At 37.1% G+C, this 20,886-nt stretch overlaps 1 protein-coding gene across 1 annotated transcript; it reads left to right on the forward strand.

The window, feature by feature from the left end:
- The first annotated feature begins 13,489 nt into the window (after positions 1 to 13,489).
- Positions 13,490 to 20,321, forward strand: LOC117626696. Its single transcript, XM_034358506.1, has 10 exons — positions 13,490 to 14,111; positions 14,665 to 14,795; positions 14,924 to 14,986; positions 15,128 to 15,217; positions 15,401 to 15,566; positions 16,055 to 16,247; positions 17,391 to 18,229; positions 18,738 to 19,349; positions 19,433 to 19,498; positions 20,006 to 20,321. The coding sequence occupies exons 1-10, from the start codon at positions 13,533 to 13,535 to the stop codon at positions 20,111 to 20,113; spliced, it is 2,847 nt and encodes a 948-aa protein (XP_034214397.1). The 5' UTR covers positions 13,490 to 13,532; the 3' UTR covers positions 20,114 to 20,321.
- Positions 20,322 to 20,886: the final 565 nt, after the last annotated feature.

Below are 20,886 nucleotides of genomic sequence, written 5' to 3' on the forward strand. Positions count from 1 at the left end.
GAGATGGAAATGTTATGGTCTCGACTTGGATGATCAACTCGATCTTCTGCTTGAGGTGAGCAGGATATCGTCATGGACACAGATATAGCCGAGGATTTGGTAGTTGGTGAGACGATAGCTGATGAGTCTACAGTCGAGTAAGATGAAGCCAAAGAAGGCGCAACTGATGAGGCTGAAGCTGATGCTGTGAAATAAGTAGCCAAAGCTGACGAGTAGGTGGCTGTAGCTGATAATCATGTAGTTGAGGCTGATAAGTAGGTGGCTACAACTGATGAGCAAGTAGCCGAGGCGGTTGAGACTTGAGCTGAAGAGCACCAAAGAGAAGGAGTCTCATGCTAAAGTTTCAAAGATTAAGACTTTTCTTCTTTGTAGATTTGTGGCTTTAATTATTGGTCTCGGTTAACCACTTCATCTGACATGCTGAACTTAGGCATGTCAATTGCTCACTGATATTTTTGAACTTTTGGATCTGTTGATTGCCTGTTCTTTGTTAAACTCTGGCCAGTTGGTCACTTTACTATAACAACTTCGACTATTTCTTTAACTTCAATTTGCACTATGTCTTGTGAATTGATTGAGTGTTTTGCTTGAATATTTACTCATCACCTGCTTGAGGGGTGTTCTTCTATTTTTCCTTTAGTATGTTTTGAACGTTGTCCTACATCTATTTTAAAACGTTTTTGGATAGATGCATGTGTCTCCCTTAGGACGTTTATTGCGATCATCCCGTGACTCCCTTAAGAAGCTTTTAGTTGACATGCATCTCCCTTAGGATGCTTTTAAACTAAAGCATACGTCTCCCTTAAGACATTTATGGCAAAGAAAACTCTCCACTGACCCTTGTGTTTCTTTGCTACCAGAACAACGTTAGCAAGCAATTTTGCATATGAGACTTCTTAATAAAGCCGACAGCTAGGAGGTTGTCGCTCTCGGCTTCAATGATTACAACTCGCTCCAGAGCAACGTTGCATCTCTTTTGCACAACTGGCTTACTAGCTGGGTTGACATGCAGTAGGTGATTGATGATTTGCAAGTCAATTCCAGGCATGTCAGACGGTGACTATGCAAACACGTCATTATTGTTCTAGAGGAAGGTAGTTAGTTCCACCTTCTCTTCTGGGCTTAGGCTCAAGACCATCCACGCTTTTCTCTCTAGCTTGTCAAGATCAAGGGATACTAGCTCAATGTCCTCCTCGGGCTTCCATCCTTCTTCAGAAGAGGCCTCTAGAAGAATTCCCTCGACTTGGTCCTAACTTTATGATTGCTATTGGAGGGGTAGCTACTCCCTTTCCTTTTTGGTTTACTCGACTGTTAGGACATGATCTGCTTCCTCATCCGCTTATTCTGTCCAACTTACCGGTATGAACTGTACTTGTTTGCTCTTCTTTAGCTCTTGGGCGGAGTATCTTCTAGCCATTAACTGAACACTATTGATCTGCCCGGTACTGCCTCCAGGGATTGGTTAACGGATTTTCTGATGAGTGGAAGAGGTGACAGCTTTGATCTTGCTAATCCAAGGCCTGCCCAGGATGCCATTGTAAAGGAAACTTCATCAATGATCATAAAGGTTTGCGAGTTGATTATTGGTGGAGAGTAGACGTCGAGGTTTATTGTACATACGGTAATCAAAGTCGAGCCATTGAAGCTGGTCAGTGACTTGGCTAACTTGTTGATCATTGTCTCCATGCTCATCTACTAGACGAGCTAACAGTTGTAGGATGTTAGCTGCACTGACCTCATCTGCGTGGGTTTGATCGATCACGGCTTAGGCAATCTGAATACTGATGATGAAGGTGTCATTGTGCAGCAGATCAAGGTCAATCAAATCTTTCTTCTAGAATCCTATCATGGAATCATCTTCAATTAATAGGAGGCTGGTTAAGATTTGTGAGATAACAGTGGCCTATTTAATCTTCCTCTTCTTTTTTTGTTGGTCAGCGTAGACTCCTAAGAATCAGATAAGATTGTGTTAATCCTTATAACTTTCTGGAAAGGTTCCTTGGATGTGTTGTGGTCCTTGTTTTGCTGGATAGCCTTCTTTGCTGCGAACTCTGTGCATTGGCCTTCTCTCACCAGTTTTTCGAGGTGCTTTTTCCAAGCAAAGAAGTTGTTTGTGTAATGCCCATGTGTGTTATGGAAAGCACAATACCTTATGATATCCCTCTTGACTGGATCTTGCTTCAAGGGTGGTGGTCTTTTCACCAAAGGCTTATATTTCACTTAGGCTAAAATTTGATGTATGGGGATGGAGAACTTGGTGTAGTTCTCATATGCTAGAGCTTCCCCTTGGGTCTGCGACTTACACTTGCCATTGCTCTTTTTGTTGAACGTGTCACTCCTCTGACCTGCTTGTTTGGTCGGTTGGTCAACCTGCCTAGTATAGTTCTCATATGCTAAAAATTTGATGTATAGGGATGGAAAATTTGACATATGGCGATTCGATCGTCGTCCCAGAGCATGTGACGTTCCGCGGTCGCAAAGACCTCTGCTAGAGTCTGGATGGGAACGATAGTCAGCTCATGGTATAAGTCATGCTCAGTTGGCAAGGCTTCTTGAAGGCAGAGGACGCGATTCGGTCATTGCATCCTATGATGTTTGCCTTTTCTGCCTTGAATCTCTTCATGTAGTCTAAAAGGGATTCATTGTGCTTCTTGTGCAAGTTAACAGATAGTCAGTGTTCTTTTTGATAGTCCAATAAAAAGTGTAATCTTTCAAGAAGACGAGGGTAAGCTCCTCAAAGCTTCCAATTGACCTGGACGAAGGGGTATGGAACTAGTCTTGGGCTACTCCTCGCAGGGTCATTACAAACACCTTGCACATCAATGCGTCTTTAAATTTATATAGAATCATAGCACTCTTGAAGTGCTTGAGATGGCTTTCGAGATCGAAAACCCTCTTAAATGGCAGGATCGGGGGAGCTGCCTCCTTCATCTTGTTAATGATTGGTGAGGAGTTCACTTGGTCTACCTTCTTGCGCAAGGCATCCTCCAAGTATCCTCCCACCTTCAAGTCTCGAAGTCAATCATTCACGAGCTTCTCGACATCTTCTGCGCATAGTGCTTGTTGGGGAAGTTCACGATGTGGGTGTCGTTGGTCAACTTCCTCATCAGCTGTAGGGGATGTTCACCTCAGCTGCCTTGCTGGCAAGGGAATATTAGTAGATTGAACTTGTGAAGGATTTTTACAGCGCATGGCATGGGATTTGCTCTTCAGTGCGAACCGGTGGGCGTCTTCCTGCACGTTCTCCATGAGGATGGCCACGAGGCTGATCTCCTTATAAGCCTAGCGAGCATGGATATCAGACTGTGCCCTGCGTGAACGTTAGTCCTTAGACCTAACCTCGAACGGATACTCGATCTATTCTAGTTGGGCTCGCAGATGCTTGTGACATGCTTGCGTGTTGCACAACATTTTCTGTCTTCCTCATTGCCTGCTTGTTCATGCTCAACCTACTTGGGACATCTCGAACCGCCTCCCAGTGCGTTCGTCCATCCTTCTCTCCTCACCATTGGATCCACGACCAATGTCTTGGACCAAGTCAATTTGCTTGAGAAGCTGCCCAACCAAGTTGCTTTTGTTGTCTACTCTTTGACTTCGTTGGTCAACTCTAAGACCGAAGTCTGCTTGACTGCGTGAATCAGGAGGAGAGAATTGTGTGGAGCCTAATTGCATGCGGGCTAGGATTTCGTTGGAAGTATATGCGGGAGCTGCGAACGTCAAGCAAGGTCCCAAAGGAAGGAATGGTTGCAATTGCCCCCAGATCGGGCCGTAGTTGGGGGCGGTAGTAGGATTGCTGTGATGAGAGGTTGTGGCTATGCCATGGGTGAAAATTCCAACCTCGGCCATGGGACCATGAGTTGGATTTTTGACTTTGGCCATGAAGCCCAACTGGAGGTTGTCGACCTCGTTTAAAGGATCATTCATCAGCCTGACTGACAGATCGTGAATCAGGTTGATTGGAGAATCGTTTATCGAGTTGACCGAGGATTCGCAAGTTGGTCACCAAGTCATTGGATATTTTCCTGATCATTAGTGAAAAAAATAATTAGTAGGCATGATAAAAGCATGATTATATGCCAATTATAAAATCACATGCGCCTTGATAAAATAATTGAATTATTAAATAATGCATGTGCAATAATTTTATAATAAAACATTAATGTTTCACGAATGGCAACGAACTTTTTGGGTTTTGCAGATTGGAGGTTGTTGGTTCCGATGACGCTGGTGGTGTCGCGAAACGATATCAGGATGGATCTCCACGAAACTTGGCCACGACTTCCTATTTTTCTAGAGATACTTCGTTAGCGAGTTGTCGGCATCAGGTGGTGGAACTTCATGCTGGGCTTCTACTGTTTGGATTTATGGGAATGGGATGGTGTGGTTGGCATGACCAGGCAACGGGCGGAAACCGTCATTTCGATGATGGCAGCGGCTGTGGAGAATTTTCCAACGCCGCCTAGGCTATTTTCCTGCGGCTAGCGACAGCACGAGTCTCCAGGCATGGAGATCAGAGATCCCTGGTCATGATGAGACAGATTGGGTCGCACGTGGTAACTCGGTGGTCTACGCCGGTGATAGAGCAGATCCATAGTTTTCTCCTTGCTAAGCTATTTTTTTTTTTTGCTCGTTATGCTTTTATTGGGTGGCTAGAGGAAATTCTGCCAGACTGTGGTGATTATTCTCACCATGATAATTTGAGGGTTTCAGATGAAACTTATGATGGAAAGGAAATAGATTTCCCTTGACCAATATTCGAGAGCATCGCATTGAGTATATTTTGAATCTTTCAATGAAAGCACCAAAATGTTTGAGCAAAATTTCGTGCTAAGAATATTCACGGGTTGATTCCTCGACCTTTAATCTATAAATAGATAACAATATTCATGATAATTTGGGGGGTGTTGGCCAAAGGCCCTCCGATGCCTAAGTTAGTTCAATTGGATCTTGATAAAGATAAAACAATAACTAAAATGGATGGAGTTTTATGCCATGGGGAGAGCCGGATGGCAGACCCGTGTGTGGTGGCACTTAGTCGTGTGGGAGAAAGAGGAGAGAGAGTGGCGGCAGGAAAGGGTTTTACGGGATAGAAAAAGTTAACTTGAATGTCTTGTGTAGCCATGTATTTATAGGCTCTTTGTATGCTAGGGTTTGAAGAATAATCCTTATTTGGTTAGGATTATTCTTACCCATAAACAGGAGATTGGAATTAATCAAGGAGATTTGATGGAAATCTCATCCTTGATTTTGGGAGATATTCCCATCTTAAATCAAAGATAATTTTTCTAATTAAATATAATTTAATTAGGGTAAACAATTGACCTAAGGAATATTCATTTTTCACATGTTGCCCATCTATTGGTTATCGAAATATGTGTTCCCGCACATAGGTAGCAAGAGTTGAAGAAAATCATACGCTTAAAGATGCCTTTCATGGGTCTTGTCGGTGTGGGTGGTTGTTGTGGTTGGGGGAGGTGGCTGGAGTTGTTGCAGGGGAATGGTGGCTAAGGTTGCTGAGGGGGTGGCTCATGGGGCTGGGCCGAGATGAGGGGAGAGAGGAGTGAGAGTTAATGTTATTTAATTATTATTTTTGTTTAAAATATTTAAAAATAAAGAGTTAACTATAGTTACAAGAATGGACATGTGTCTTTTTGTTTTTTGTTTTTTTTTTTTGAGGACCTTTCCTATTGCGAGGACGATAGCACACTAAACTCACACACACTACACGGATGCTAGGACTCGAACTCAGGACCTTGCCTGATAGAGTAAATACTTCAAACCACTACACTAGTAGGTCCTTTGTGATATGTGTGAAATTTTTAAAAAGGTAGTAAGGATACACCTTGAGTTATATAAATATAATTAATCTCTAATGCGGATGTTCACATTTTCATTAACGTTCAGACTTTGTGATTTCCTTACCTTCTTGTGCTTGCAAATCAACTCAAATGACTTCCTCACTTTTCCTAGCACTGTATATCACTACATAGAAAGTATAACACATGTTCCATTGTTTCTATAACACATGTCCTCACTTTTGGTATCACGTTGATATCTAGCTAAATATCTGTATATCAACACCTATCTCAACAACTTTTTAATATTGAACTCCTACACGTTTCTTTCACCTGAATGCAAGGTTTTGAGGTATCTAATTGTAGTTATTATTATTTTTTTTTTTTCAATGATAAGACTGTTAAAACAACACATCCGCATATTAAGAAAAATGAGGACGTCCAGATTAGAGAAAGACTATATATATACACGTCTTTTAGCTTAAGGGGTGCGTTGAATTGCTGAGAGGCCTTGGTGATTGTCCAAATTGGTGAAAGGTTTCACTCAGTTAGCTCAATCATAAATAGATAAATTGACAAGTGGGATAGGAACCGGATACACCAGTTTTGTCGAAATACTCTGACGAATTTCCTTTGCGATACAGATAGGAAGCGGGGCCGTGGTTGGATGGCCCAGCTTCCTGGGAACCCGCTGAATTCACGGGCGGTACAGCTTCCCAAGAACCCCTCGAATTCGCGGGTATATATATTATTAGTTCCCCATCTATTTACCATAAGAATGAATTATTAATGCATGAAGGTCTCCCCGTCAAGTTCATCATATGCCAAAAATTAGCCATTTAGGGTAAAATTCTACACCAAGAGAATCCCAAAAAATTTATATGTCCATTCTGTTATCGAGTAAGGAAATAGTTGTTTTCTTTTATTCCTGACGATATGTTTGTACCAAACCACATTAGACTCTGGATATGAGTAAATTGTCTATGTCAATTATTTGGTGTGAACTGGTATTATTTAATTACCTAACTATGTTAAACGAATTGGGCTTTTAATTCAATACTTACCTGACTAACTAATACAATCTACACACTCTGGTTTAAATAAAATATACTTAATTATAAGGCTAGAAAAAAAGAAAACACGCTTTCTACGTGAAAAATCATACACTCTTAATTATGACAATACACGCTTAATTTAGGAGCATAAAACAAAGCAACACCCTTCTTTTTCTTTTTTTTTTCTTTTCTTTTCTGTCAGCCTTATAAATGTGGACTAATAATTCGCTTCACGAAATTGTGGAGTTTTTCCTTTTCTTCTTTTGTCCATAAGTGGACCTCAAATTGTGACAGGTCTTATGTCTATAGAAAAGACCTTAATGGCATGGTGATATGTCTACTTCATCGTGGAATTTGAAGACTTCCTTGTTTTTTTGCTCTAACTTTCTTTAGCATGTTAGATTTAACGTATTGTAGAAATTCAATAATTCTTACATATCTCAACTTCAAAATTTTGTTAGCTACATGTGATGATGCTGGTGAGGTGACAATTTTCTTTTATCAAAAAGAAACGGGGATTAATATTTCAATAAGAACTTCCATGAAAATGATCTCTATAGCCAAAAAAAGCTAAAAGCCAATGGAAACTGAGACAAAACTAGACTGGGATCTAGCAATCCTATTAAAAGTTTGAAGTATCCATCCATTCAACGATAAATACTGCCTATATACCTAATACATAAATGTATCCAAGAAAAATCGCGATCCGAAGTAGAAGTGAATGCATAGTCGGAGAAAATAATGTAAAGTCATCATCGACATTTTAACAGTCAATATTAATAAAATGTTTTAGCTTGATCTGACAATCTGTATTAATAACGTGCTTATGTTTATTTATGCATATTAAATCCCCGTTACAATAATTTTCGTTTTGTTTATTAAGTCAAGAAACTAGAATCTTGGCTCTTGGGAGATACGATAAAAGCAGAATCTCAAAAACAAATTATGTGACCCATTACCAGATTCCACTGGGCCAAGAATCTGAATCTTCTACATGTCAGCTGCAGCAATGGATCTTATTAATTTGGTTTTCAGAGATGGCAAGTTTTCCCATACTCGCCTTGTATTTGTCCATTACTTTATTCCACAACACAGATTTGACCTTTTTCTAAAAAATCAATTTTTATGCATATCATATAGATTTATAATGAAAAGTTGTTTCCCAAAGAAAATTACTTTTTGAAAAAAATAAAATAAAATAAAATAATGAGCTTCTGCCTATCTTTTTTTTTTTTTTTATAGGACTTTTCATATTGAAATTGACGATAATATACTAAATTCATACACAATACACGAATACTATGATTCAAACCCAGAACTTTACCTGAGGGAGTAAATACTTCAAACCACTACACTAGTGAGTCCTTTGCGCCTCTGCCTATCTTTTTAATAACTCAACTAAATATATGAAATTATTATTACTACTCTCCCAATTAGTGGACTTTTTTATTTTTATTTTTCATTTTATCTTTATTTATAGAGAACTGGATATTAGACATGAACTCTTATTTCTTTTTCTTTTTTTTTTAATAGAATATTGTTTTACATATGAAGTAGTGTGCTTAAATATATATTTTTTTCCTTTAATGACGACAATTTTGAACTATTTAAAATTTTAATTACAAGGCAACTTTGATATATATATATATATATATATATATACAATTCCTTTCTATTAAGAGATTCCTCAAATAATTTTATTTGAAAGATGCCCTTTAGAATACTCTACAAAAAAAAAATTTTCCAACGATCAAAACTATCTACTTTTTAAGTCTTCATAAATAGATCATCCTTGCAAAAAAAAAAAAAAAAATAACAAATTGGAAACTGTTTAGATATCTAATTGTATCCTACAAAATCAATGAATACGGTGATTCAAGAAAGTATTAAAATTTCAATAATTTAATTGAGTGCTCAAATGATATCGGATTCAAGTGATTTTTTGGAGAGATGATCTTCGAATGAATATCTACCAAATAGATAGTTTGGATTAATGAAATACAATGTATGGTGGGCCCTACAAGAGTGTTCCTCAAATAAGCTTATTAAAGGGATTCCTCAATGGAAGCTCACTATATATATAGAGAGCTTTAGTTGAGGGATCCCTCAAATAAGGGACACCATTGTAGGGCCCACCACGTAATGTATTTCAACGATCCGAACAATATAATTTTGAGATATTCACTCAAAAATCATCTATGCAAAAAATCACTTGAATCCGAAACCATTTGACTACTAAATTAGATAGTTGTTATTATATATTTTTTTTTGAAGCACTGTGTTCGTCTATTTTGTTGGTACCAACTAGATGCCTTAAAGATTTTCAATTTGTATGATTTTTTGTAAGGATGGTCTATGAATGAAAACTTAAAAAATAGATAGTTTGTGATAAGTCCATAAATTTACACATTTATGTACTCTCTATACTTAGTTTTTGTAGGAGAATTTGATTTAAAAAGAACTTATTACTTTATTTTTTCAATTTTCAGCTTTCCAGAGCAAGTAATTCGTTTTCAATGGAAATATGATATTTTGGTGGAGTTTTAGTACAAGACCAGTTGCAGATGAAAGTTAAGATCTTGAAGATGATTGTGAAATTTTTCTAGAATTTTCGGAGCAGCCAATAAGAGCAGTCTTTGAAGTTAATTCAGCATAAGGTGCAATCCAGTCAAAATTGTGCTACTGTGGAAGAATGATTATTTGAAGACTCTCCTGATTTGTCCTCAAGGCGTGCGATATATGGCTGGAAAGATAAGACAAAGACCTACAATTTAAATATTTTTCCCTAATTTTCTTGGAGGAGGAACGACCCCAAACGTGTGTGCAAAGTAACTGACGTGATTTCCCAGTCCAAGTAAGAAGACGAGTCAATTATTTGTCCATTTTGGATTTATGTTTTAGTTAGGTTTTTCTTTATTTTTGGGTAGTTGAAAAAGCCCAGCTAGGGTAAGAATAGACGTGTGGTGTTTTATTTAAGCATGAGAAACAACTCCTTTGGGGTCACGCAAAGACTATGAAAAATTGGAGACATCGGAAGAGTACTGCAATTGGCTAATTTTAATTTTTTTTCTTCCTTATGTTTTTGCTTATGCCAAATTCTATGATTATATGTAACTTATTTTTTGTTGCTAGGGCATGATGTAGACCTAATATGATAATCTAGTTTTCTTATTTTACCTATCTATTGATTGCCGTTTGATGTTGGATTCTTAATCACTGTGCTTAATAACTTGGTTGATTATCTTGATGCTTGATCACCGTCTAGAATTTTAATTGAGTTAATCGGATGCAAATTAGAGTAAATATTGTACTTAATTTGAGGCTTGCTTCTTGTGATTAGGATTTGTAATTCGTTTAGAGTAAATATCATACTCCGAAGGTTTACATGCTTGTTGGAGGTTTTCACTGATCTTAATGAGTTTCTATGTGTTAATATTTGACCTAAATACCATAGGCGAATTGCATGTAGGAATATACGAGTTAGCCCAAATACCATAGGTAATTCATAAAAAAAGAAAACTAAGCGGCGACATTAAATGGTTAGTTAATAGGTAGATGAATAAGAGGCTAGATCGGATTACTAGTAGTGAATTCATTGTCCTAGTGCTTTTATCAATTTAAATTTCTCATCCTTGTGTTTCGTGACTTTCTACTTGTTTTGTTTTTTAATTTCGTTGGTAGTTAAATCATTCTTTCAAAAACCCTTTTTGTGTTTACGTGAGTGTGCTACGTGTTTAATTTTTTGTTTATATAATTAGAGTAGTTAAAGTATTTTGTGAAGTAAATTAGGTTAGACTAATTGAAAGTTGAACTCAATCCTCGTGGGAATGACCTCGTATTTGCCATACTAAATTACAATTGACCTCGAGCACTTGCGAGTATAATTTGTGTTTAGACTAATATTTATAATCTCCATTTTTCAGGTTGTCTAAAATTCACAATAGTTTGTATTCATAGGGTAACCTAAAAGGTGTCATATGTTGATGCTCGGATGTTATTACCATGCATACGCTATGTATTTTCTACTACCATTCCCTGTTTACAATGGTTTCCACACAATAATAACGTCTAAATGTTCACATAGGACAAAAACTATATATATACCTATAATATCAAAGAGGTATGAAATTATTATCATATTATATAGGACTAACAACAAAACACCCCTTAGATGTTTGGGATCATTCTCAATTTCGGCCATGGGGTTTCAATTTCATCAATTTACACCTCTCAACGTTTTAAGATTCGATTAATTTACACATTCCATTAATTTGATCGTCTACCATTTTTGTGCTGATGTGTCAGTAAAATTAATCAAACAAATCTTTTAAATAATAAAATATAATATTCTTTTAAAAAATACTAATATTTTTAAAACATGATTAAAACAAACAAACAAAAACCAAAGCCTTTCTCAACCAGTCATCCTCTCTGTCCCCTATCTACGTTCTCTGACCCACCCCACTGATCCGCTGCCGACTCAGCCCAATAGACCCTTCTTGACCTCGATGGTGCCCTAACCTCGACCCACCAAGACCAGGGGATTGAGCTTCCCCCAAAAATTACAAAATCAAAATTTGCTGAAAACGAATGAGATGACATCGCCCAATGGATTGGTAGCCCCACGACTACGTTGTCGCCTCTGCCATGGCCTACGCCCAATAGCAGTGCCAAGCAACGACCAACATCCAACAAGGATGAAGGAGGGGGAAAAAACTGACCAACATCCAACATTGATCATTTCTAGTTTTCTAGGTTGAGCAGAGGAGATCTTGAGGTGAGGCGCGATTGTTTGGAGGCTGACAGGACAGAGGGTGAATGGTGGGTTAGGGAAGGGAGAAAGTTGAATGATCAATTAATCGAATCTTAAAATATTGGGTTATAAATTGATAAAATTGAAATTTCGGGTCTCAAATTGAAAATGACTCAAAATATCAGTTAACCCTATTACATATAATCGCACACAGGCCATGAAGATGACAGACGCGACAAGGATCCAATCATTTTATACAATAAAAAGTTATGAATCTATTAGTCTAAAAAGGTGGGAAACTGAATCAATTATTTTTGGGGTTCTCTGAAATGTCACCGTTGTTTATTGAGCAAGAATGTATTAAACAACAATAAAAACCCACTTGCTCTGCCTCCTTCACGTATTAATTGTCTAATGACCTCATACAGAGAATTTGTCTAAACATCTGGGCTAAGCTGAAACTTAATTACCTTTTCAAAATGCAACTCACTCTAGCTATAACCAAGTAAAAATAATAGTAAAATGGTGACAAGAAGAATCATTACTGTATCAGAAAATCATTCATGAAAATATAAAATTATGTTTTAATGCCATGGTGAGGTCAGATGAGTACTTACGTTGGCATGTATAAAAAAAATCAACATGATCATCGATCAAAATTCACAATTTGACGTTTGCAACGTAATATTTTTTCTTATCCAACATATTGTGTCAACACAACATATCAGACGATTTAGTAAGAAAATATTACCTTAGAGATACTAAAACGATCAAAGACATGATCAGACGGCCACAATGATCGAATGATTATATGATTTTATTGGGTCTTCATCTAGCAGCTACGTAGAAATTCCTTGCGATGGAGGAGTTGGTGTGAGTTGGATCGTCCTTTCAATAAAGTTGAACTTTGGGAAAGCAAAAGACTTGTCCGAAAGTGTATTTTTCATGGTGGTAGTGTGTTATCCTTATACAAAGGAATAATATATTGACAAGAAGTCATTAGAATTAGGTAACGAAAACTGGAAAACGTTACGAACTCCTACGAATGACGATGCAGTTATTATAAAACAAACAACATAGCTAAAGTTACCAAATGTGTCCGGGAAATCTATTCACTAAATGATATGTCAGTATATAGAAAATATTGTATATAAAGGTTGTTTATTAATGTGATCTCACTAGCATAATTATGTCAATGTACGTATTATCTCGTCAGTATACACGCTAATACCATAATTGTTAACAATAAACACCTTATAAAGTAAAACCTTATATTTGAATCAATCATACGCCACAAGATGATTTTTTCATGAATGAATAAAAAAAAATTGGCGAACAACATTGATGGTGACTGGTAGGACTCTTTAATACAAGGTAGAAAAATAGGTAAGAAGCTAACTCATCTAGGTAATATCTCACATGCTTTGTAATTACTATTGTTGGGCTTGAAATTTGATGCAAGATTCTCCATCTCCTATAACTACCCTCCTTCCAACCATATGTGGATCCCCACAAGCACAACCTTCCATTGTTGGGCTTGAAATTTGATGCAAGATTCTCCATCTCCTGTAACTACCCTCCTTCCAACCATATGTGGACCCCCACAAGCACAACCTTCCATCTCTCTCTCTCTCTCTCTCTCTCTCTCTCTCATGGTCCTGTGGAGTATGGAGGCCATGGAAAAGAGCAGTTGTGTTCCAAAATTGGAAGTTAGTTCTTTAAGGAGTTCAATACTGTAAGTCTTGTTTTTTTGTTCAGATATGGTCCATATGCGCCACCACAAAAGATTTAAACCAACCAAACTTGTACTTGGCACCACCTATATATCTTAGTTTTGAAGCCTCTCTGTTTAATATCTGCCTCTCTCTCTCTCTCTCTCTCTCTCTCTCTCTAACTCTCTCTTACCTTTTTAAGGTTCTCAGGGCCACCATGTCCATATTTCATTTGATATTCTTCATCTGGATCCTTTTGATAGTGAAGTGTCTTGTAGCTCTTGGCTCTGCTTCATGGTGCCAACACCAGTTTCTTGCCCAAACCAATAGACAATTTGAGCAGAAGACAGATAGGTTTTGGGAGTTCAAAGAGCAAACCAACAGCTGGGTTGAAGTTCAATTGCCCTATGATCTGGTGTCTTGTCTTAATGATAACTGTACTGTAGTTGGTTCAATTGAGGGAACAAATAACAAAGAAAAGCACATAGAAAACCAATCTGATGATGTTTCAGGAAAGAGGGAGAGGGTAAAAAAGAATGATGGTTATGGAGGATTGGAGAAGGAGAATAATTCTGATGTGGTTTTGCCTCTGAGAAAGAGAATTTCTTTGACCAAAATGTCCGATATGTCCATCTGGGTCACTGGTGAAAGTGGGTCAATCTATGAGAGGTTTTGGAATGGGGTCCAGTGGGTGATGGCACCCCATGATTTGCCAATATCAGGAGCTCATGCAGTCTCTGTTTTTATTGTCAATCATACAATTCTTGCTCTCTCTGAATCAGGAAATCTATATCAGGTACTGTAATTAACCCACCAGTCGCACAAATTTATATCAGTTTAACTCTTATAATATGAATTCATCTTTCTGAAATATATCAATATATATATATATATATTGTAATCTTCTTCCTGCTTCTTCCAAATTTTACTTGGGTGGGAATCTATTTTTAGATATGAACTAGTAAACCTTTGAGCAATTCATATGTGTAAGTAGATTTTCCCACTGTATTCTAAACTGATCACCAGAAACTATTTGATTTACTAGCTATGTTATATGAAAACTTGGATCCTCTGTGGATGTTTTTCTACTGATGTTGTGCTCATGTCCAAAACTATGTCGTTTCGGACCAGGAAGTTTGAAGAATTCATCATAAAACAGTTCTAAATCATCTTTCTCTTTATCTGCACATATCATATTCTTGCAGTCATATCATATTCATATTCAGGCTGATATAAACTCTAATTCATGGAAAGGGGCTTACCTTAACTGCAAGAGTGTTCTAGTCTTTTTGTACTAGCTGTTTTGTCATATACCTTCTTCATCATATGTTTCATTTCTGCACTTTCAGATGAAAATCAGTGAGAGCTCACAGCCTATTTGGGTAGACTTTACACCTATACTCAGTCAAAGCGCAGATGAAGAAGGAGAACAAAGTTCTGTGATCTTAATTAAGTCTGGTCTTGTTTCATATGATGGAGAGTGAGTATAATTTCACTTTTGGAGTGAAACTTACATAATAAGAAAGCTTACCCGAATACCTTCACCGAAAAGATTTAGAAAGTTGAGTATCACCTTATAACACCTTGATTTTGCTGCATTGCTGCCAGGAGAGTCTATTTCTGCACGAAAAAAGGGACTCTGTTAGAACTTAGAGAAATTGAGCCTCCAAGGTAAGAATCGCATATACACAAGTGAAACCATCACACCCAAAGCTGAGCCTTAAGTTTGAATTTCAGTCTCGATTTATACTGTAGATGTCGATGGGGAGACTCTAATTTCACTTGGGCGTTTGTGCTATAAACATAGAACAGATGGGTAGATCATGGACAACCTCCTGGTGCAAATGCTGCAGCAATAGCTGATGCTGCTGGTATTAGAACAGATGTAATTTATACCATAAGGTAACTCCTCTCTCTTGCATTTGCTCATGCGCTCATATCTTCGGTTAGTCAAACCATCATACAAGTCAATTAAGCTCAATGAAACCTTAACCCCGAACTCTTTGCTATGTCCATGGTTACTCAAAAAGAAAGGATAATTTTGAGGTTATCAAATACAGCATAACATGTAACTGTAAATTGCAGTTCTGCAGGTGATCTTTATGAATATGATAGGAGCTCAAAACCGTCATGGAAGAAGCATATATGGAGAGAAGGAACAGCTTATGATGCTTCTCTAATACCATTGACAGGGAGTACTTTACATGGTGCGAGTGGAGATCATTCTATTTCCCTGTTTCTTCTAACAAAGGTACTCCTGCATTTTCATATTTATCACTTCTAAGACTTACATTCAGCATTGAAGTGAAAAATAATTTGACAGATTTTAAGTGTATAGAAGGAAAAAAACTAAGTAGAGTTTGGTGGCCAGCAGTAAAAATAACATCTTTCTGTAATGGATACTCTAATAACAATCTGGGAACAACTCAAACTACTTAAGTCTAAAACTTATATAACTTTTAGATTGAGTATCGAACCTCAGGATGAATCTTGAAGATCCGAAAAAACATTTGTTCATTAGCAACTATATAAACATGAGCTACAATATGCTGATCATATAAATTTTTTCTTTTAACTGAATGCTCAAACTATTCAAAGCTAAAAGTTACCTTCCATTTAGAGAAGACAGAAAATTTGTCTCAGTGCTGTTATCTAAATGCATTACCTCAGTGCTGTTAGTGTCTTACATTTCCTTTCCAAATTTGAAAAAAACTCTCACAACATTTTGCGTATAAGCAGGGTGGTGAACTGGTAGAGAGACGACTGTACCAAAGGAAATGGAAATGGGTAGTTTATGGAAGTCCAAAGGATCAGCGCCTGACATCTATCACACCAGTGCTGCTGCAAGATGACACAAACGGAAGATTGTTCTCGTTGTTTTTCACCACATCCACTGGATCAGTTTTCGAATATCAAATACCAAGACAATCAGGTGAGTTGAGGAATTATTGAAAAGTCAATTATTCCAATCTTATAAACCGTACAACTTGAACAGAGTTTTCCCAAATTCAAATCTTCACCTCCTGTGATGTTAAAAAAGATAACAATGTGATAACTGCAAATGCATATTATATTGTTTGCCACATCACATAACAGAAGATTAACTTCAATTAGTTATGCTTCACTCAGGATCATATTTAGGAGGAACTTTAAAAGAAAAAATAAAACAGCTCCTTATTGGAATGAGCTGATAAACCAATTTCAACGCGAAACAGTCAACCTAATTCTCAATATAGTTTGCTAGCAAACGAGGTGCACTCATCTGTTCTATGGAAGTTTCATCCGAGGTTGCAAGGAGGTTATAGTTTAACATAAGCTCCACAAAAACTGTGCTTTCACATACTAGTCATTCAAGCATCTAAATAACATCCCATGACCCTAACCCCAAACAAAGTATAAACGTACAAAAGAGCTACAAAAGCAAACCAGACAAGAAAAGAAAACCAAAGTAATTTGCCTATCAAAATTTATGTGGCCTTCAAAATCGTACTTCTTCAAAGTTGATTTAAGACATTGATTAGTTACTGTTTAAATTTGTTCCTTGAGATTGAAAGATGGTGGGAAAAGAAAGGAACTAGACCACATAAACACTATAAGCAAAAGTGATGTTTTGCTGGACCTGATAGCAGCAGATAGTTAATAAGGCTAAGAAATTGCAGAGTCAAGTGATCACACGGCACCAACCATACTAAGATCCATGCAACTGAATTATGGTATAATCTGCACCTAGGAATCTTAGATTATTCATCCGCCTATTCGGCCAGGAAAAATAAGAAAAAGATAAAAGAAAGCAAGCATTATGTAGTAAGAAAAATATTATTCCATTACTACTTACGCCAACTTTTTTAAGCAATGTGTGATTGTACCTGTTTAAGAAATTGATAACCATGAGATCTATTTTTTTGTGAAGCATATTATAGGCATTCATGACCAACTGTACATTGAATTTTAATAAGATTAACTATGAAGCACTTCAAATTTTGATTTATAGAAGAGAAGCTGATAGACTTATGAAGATACAAAACTGAATTCTGAATGTGCACCTTAGATCTAAGAGTTTCCCACATTAATACAGGTATTGCTCAAGAGAACCAAATTCCAGAAGCATGGGTAAGCCATATACATCCCCTACATGCAAATGTTGCCAGAGGTATTAGTGGACTACAAATTCAAGTTGGTAGGATTCTGTTTCCACTGGATGATGGAAGACTGGCAGAACTTCATCTATCAGGCTTAGGTGGTGAAAACTCTGGTCCATCTCATCAAGTAAACTTCCGAAAGAAAGCGGCAGTCAAATATTTGTGGTCAATATTAGATGCCCCAGAATCAGAAGGCTGGAATGCAGAATACTGCACAGAACAGCGTGGACCCACAAATTGCATCACAGGCGTAAAAGATGAGCCAAATGATTTAGGAATTGCAAGAACAATGACAAGAAGGCGAAAAGGAAGCCAGACACAGCAGCATTACCTAACTCCAGGCACATCAGGTAGTGGCCCAACAAAACCTTTGGAAGAATACAGTTTTCCAGACAACTGGCTTAACACAAATTTCCATTTGAGAGCGATGCATGGAGGCAGATCATTTTTCCTCATAACAGATGGTGGTTTTACTTTTGAATATCTTTATACTGAAAATGTATGGATGTGGCTGAGGCATGAGCACTCAACAGCTATTAAAGGTGCACTAGGAAACTACAATGGAAGCTTGTATGTCGTTGACGCAAATGGCAGTGTGCTTCTAAGGGAAAGGAACAGCAATGATCTAGCATGGATAAATTGCACTGCCTTGAGGAAAGGAAGGCAAGTTGTTGGAGGTCCTCCATGGGATGGAATTCCTGGCAGAACTACGAGAGTGACAGCAGAAGACGCCCTCTTCTTTGTGAGCAGAAATGGCAGATTACTACAGTTCACGGTAAGTTTAGAAAGGAACAAAAAAAAAATAATAATAATAATCTACTTCTGTGAAGATTCGATGACCTTAAATTTTAAAAAGAAAAGATCACAAATATATTTACTACGGCAGATAAGATATTTAGAGCATTATCATAAGTCTGATGTATACCTCACTGAGCAACCATGAAACGAAAGCAAGAGCTTTCATCATAATTGATAACATGACTGTCATACATCACATTCATATCACCATTACCATCATCATAGTTGCATTTGAAAAAAAGTCAATGTTATACTGGATTTGTGACTACCAATGGTCATGAGCTTTTTGAGTTTAAACAAAAGGTTTTATTCTTTTCCAGTTATGCTAAAGGAATATATTAGAGGTATATGTATACTGGAATATATTTAACAATTTGTAAACATAAAATAAAAAATTAGCTGTAAAGGGAAATAATATTTTTATAATTTCACAGATGATGATATCACTACAGTTGGTGAGACTGACAACTTGTATTTTTCCATAGGTTGCCCTGAGGAAGTTCAAATGGAAAGATTGCCGAAACCCTCCAAATAACAAGATTGCCTCTATAGTAGATCAGGAACTGCTCAGGGAAAACATAGTGTTTGTTGTTGGAAGGAATGGTCGGCTATATCAGTATAATAAAGTGACTGAACTGTGGCATGAGCACTACCAATCTCAGCATTTGATTCTATCAAGACTGCCTGGAACTGCTATGAGGCCATCATTGCTTTCACTAACAGGTTCACTTTTCATGCTTTCAGTAGATGGAGGACTAGTAGAATACCATTGGAACACATTCGATGGATGGAATTGGGTAGAACATGGAAGTCCACATAAAGTTGTGACATTGGTTGGTTCACCCGGTCCATCCTTTGAAGGAAATCAACTGTTTCTTATTGGCTCCAATGGAAATGTTTATCTGAGGTATATGGATGAAATGACATGGAGGTGGAAGAACTGCGGTTTCCCTTTTTCGAGAAATGCGAATGTTGAAGATCGAAGAGGTGAGGAAGGAAATGACAAGGCACAATTCTGTACCGACGTAGACTTTGCAGCTAGTTCAAAGAAGGATTATGAAAGAGTTAATGACCTAAACAGTGACTGTAATCAAGAGGTTAGTAACGAGCTGCACTAATTGCTAATACATTGCTGGTGTGAAGTTATTAAGCTAATGCTCATTGGTTTCATTTTATGCAGGTGGCACCAATACGACCAATTCCCTTGGCTGAAGATTCAATAATCTTTGAGCTGAAAGATGGCAGAGTAAGAAATTGCTATCTTAATTTACTTGTGTTAATCATTTTCCTAGTAGAGAATCAAAAAGAATTCCAGCATAACCATGTGAACATATTCTGTAGTGGGAAAAGACATATAACCTAGAACTGCCAAACAATCTTCCATGATAAGAGCAATTTTGACAAACATTAACTAGGAGTCACAGAAATCCATTGCATCATTTTAAGAATTGTGATGATAAAGCCATATCCATCTGCTAGATCCTTAATGATGATGTCATTTATCAACACGTTTACTTATAAGCTCTTTAGATTTTCCTCATTTTCTTCATCAATTCTAACTTAAACAACACTCATTAGCGATGGAGCATCCTTGTATTACTACAGATGTATATAATTTTATTTCAATATGCTTTCTTGTATTACCGAAAACCTTCTTGCAAAATGTCATTGAAAAGAAAAAACAAAACCCACAATCTAAAATACCATTGTGAAAATTAATAAGGATATTGCTGAGTTTGATATTTCATTGCAGTTGGCAGAAATGCGACGAATAGAAGGCACGCATTGGATGTGGTCGCGTATAATAGGCACACCTACAAGCTTATGCACAGCAAGTTACTGGACTGCCTTGGCATCATGAAACAGCAGCACAGCACAGCTCTCTATGTACAAATCACACATCATGTACAGACTACTCTTCTACAATATTGCCCTTTTAACGTAGACACATCACAAGCTACTGTAAAGAAAATTCACACATTACCAACAGAACAGTTGTACAAAGCTATAACTCGATAGTAAGTTGAAATAAAACATTATATTCAATAAATGAAGGCATTTTCATTGTATCTCATAATGTTATACATATATCTCTCTGAGCTACTTATCCATCCAAAGTTCCCTACTAATGGCTGCTTCCATTGACATTTGTGAAAAATTGGCATGTTTTACACCATTTAATAGCTTCTTTTTTCTTTTTCTTTTTTTGGTTGTAAAACTGGATTGAATTGATAAATAGGATTAAAATATTAAACTCAAGGTTTCTAACATAAATAATCAATCTGCGTCTCTCATTATTAAAAGAACTAACCAGTTTTGGACTTGAAATGACCATATGGAGTCAAAATGTTAGGCAAGAGATGGGGTTGAGATCTCTAATTCTCATCGAATACCAAATTCATATGGTTGGTTAAATGATGAAGATTAGGTTAACAATGCAACGGCTCCAAACATCCACATGCTTATGCATCCTCACGATTTCATGCTTGTAAGAGAATTTCTAAGATTAGGTAAACTCTTGACTTAAGTGCAGTAGAACATTGAGTGTTCCCATTATGATCTTTTAATCCCTTGATTACTCCTCATGGCATATAGGACATGCGTGCCTTGGTTATGTGGCATAGCACATGCTTG

Source organism: Prunus dulcis, chromosome 4, assembly GCF_902201215.1.
Source record: "Prunus dulcis chromosome 4, ALMONDv2, whole genome shotgun sequence".
Classification (NCBI taxonomy): Eukaryota; Viridiplantae; Streptophyta; class Magnoliopsida; order Rosales; family Rosaceae; genus Prunus; species Prunus dulcis.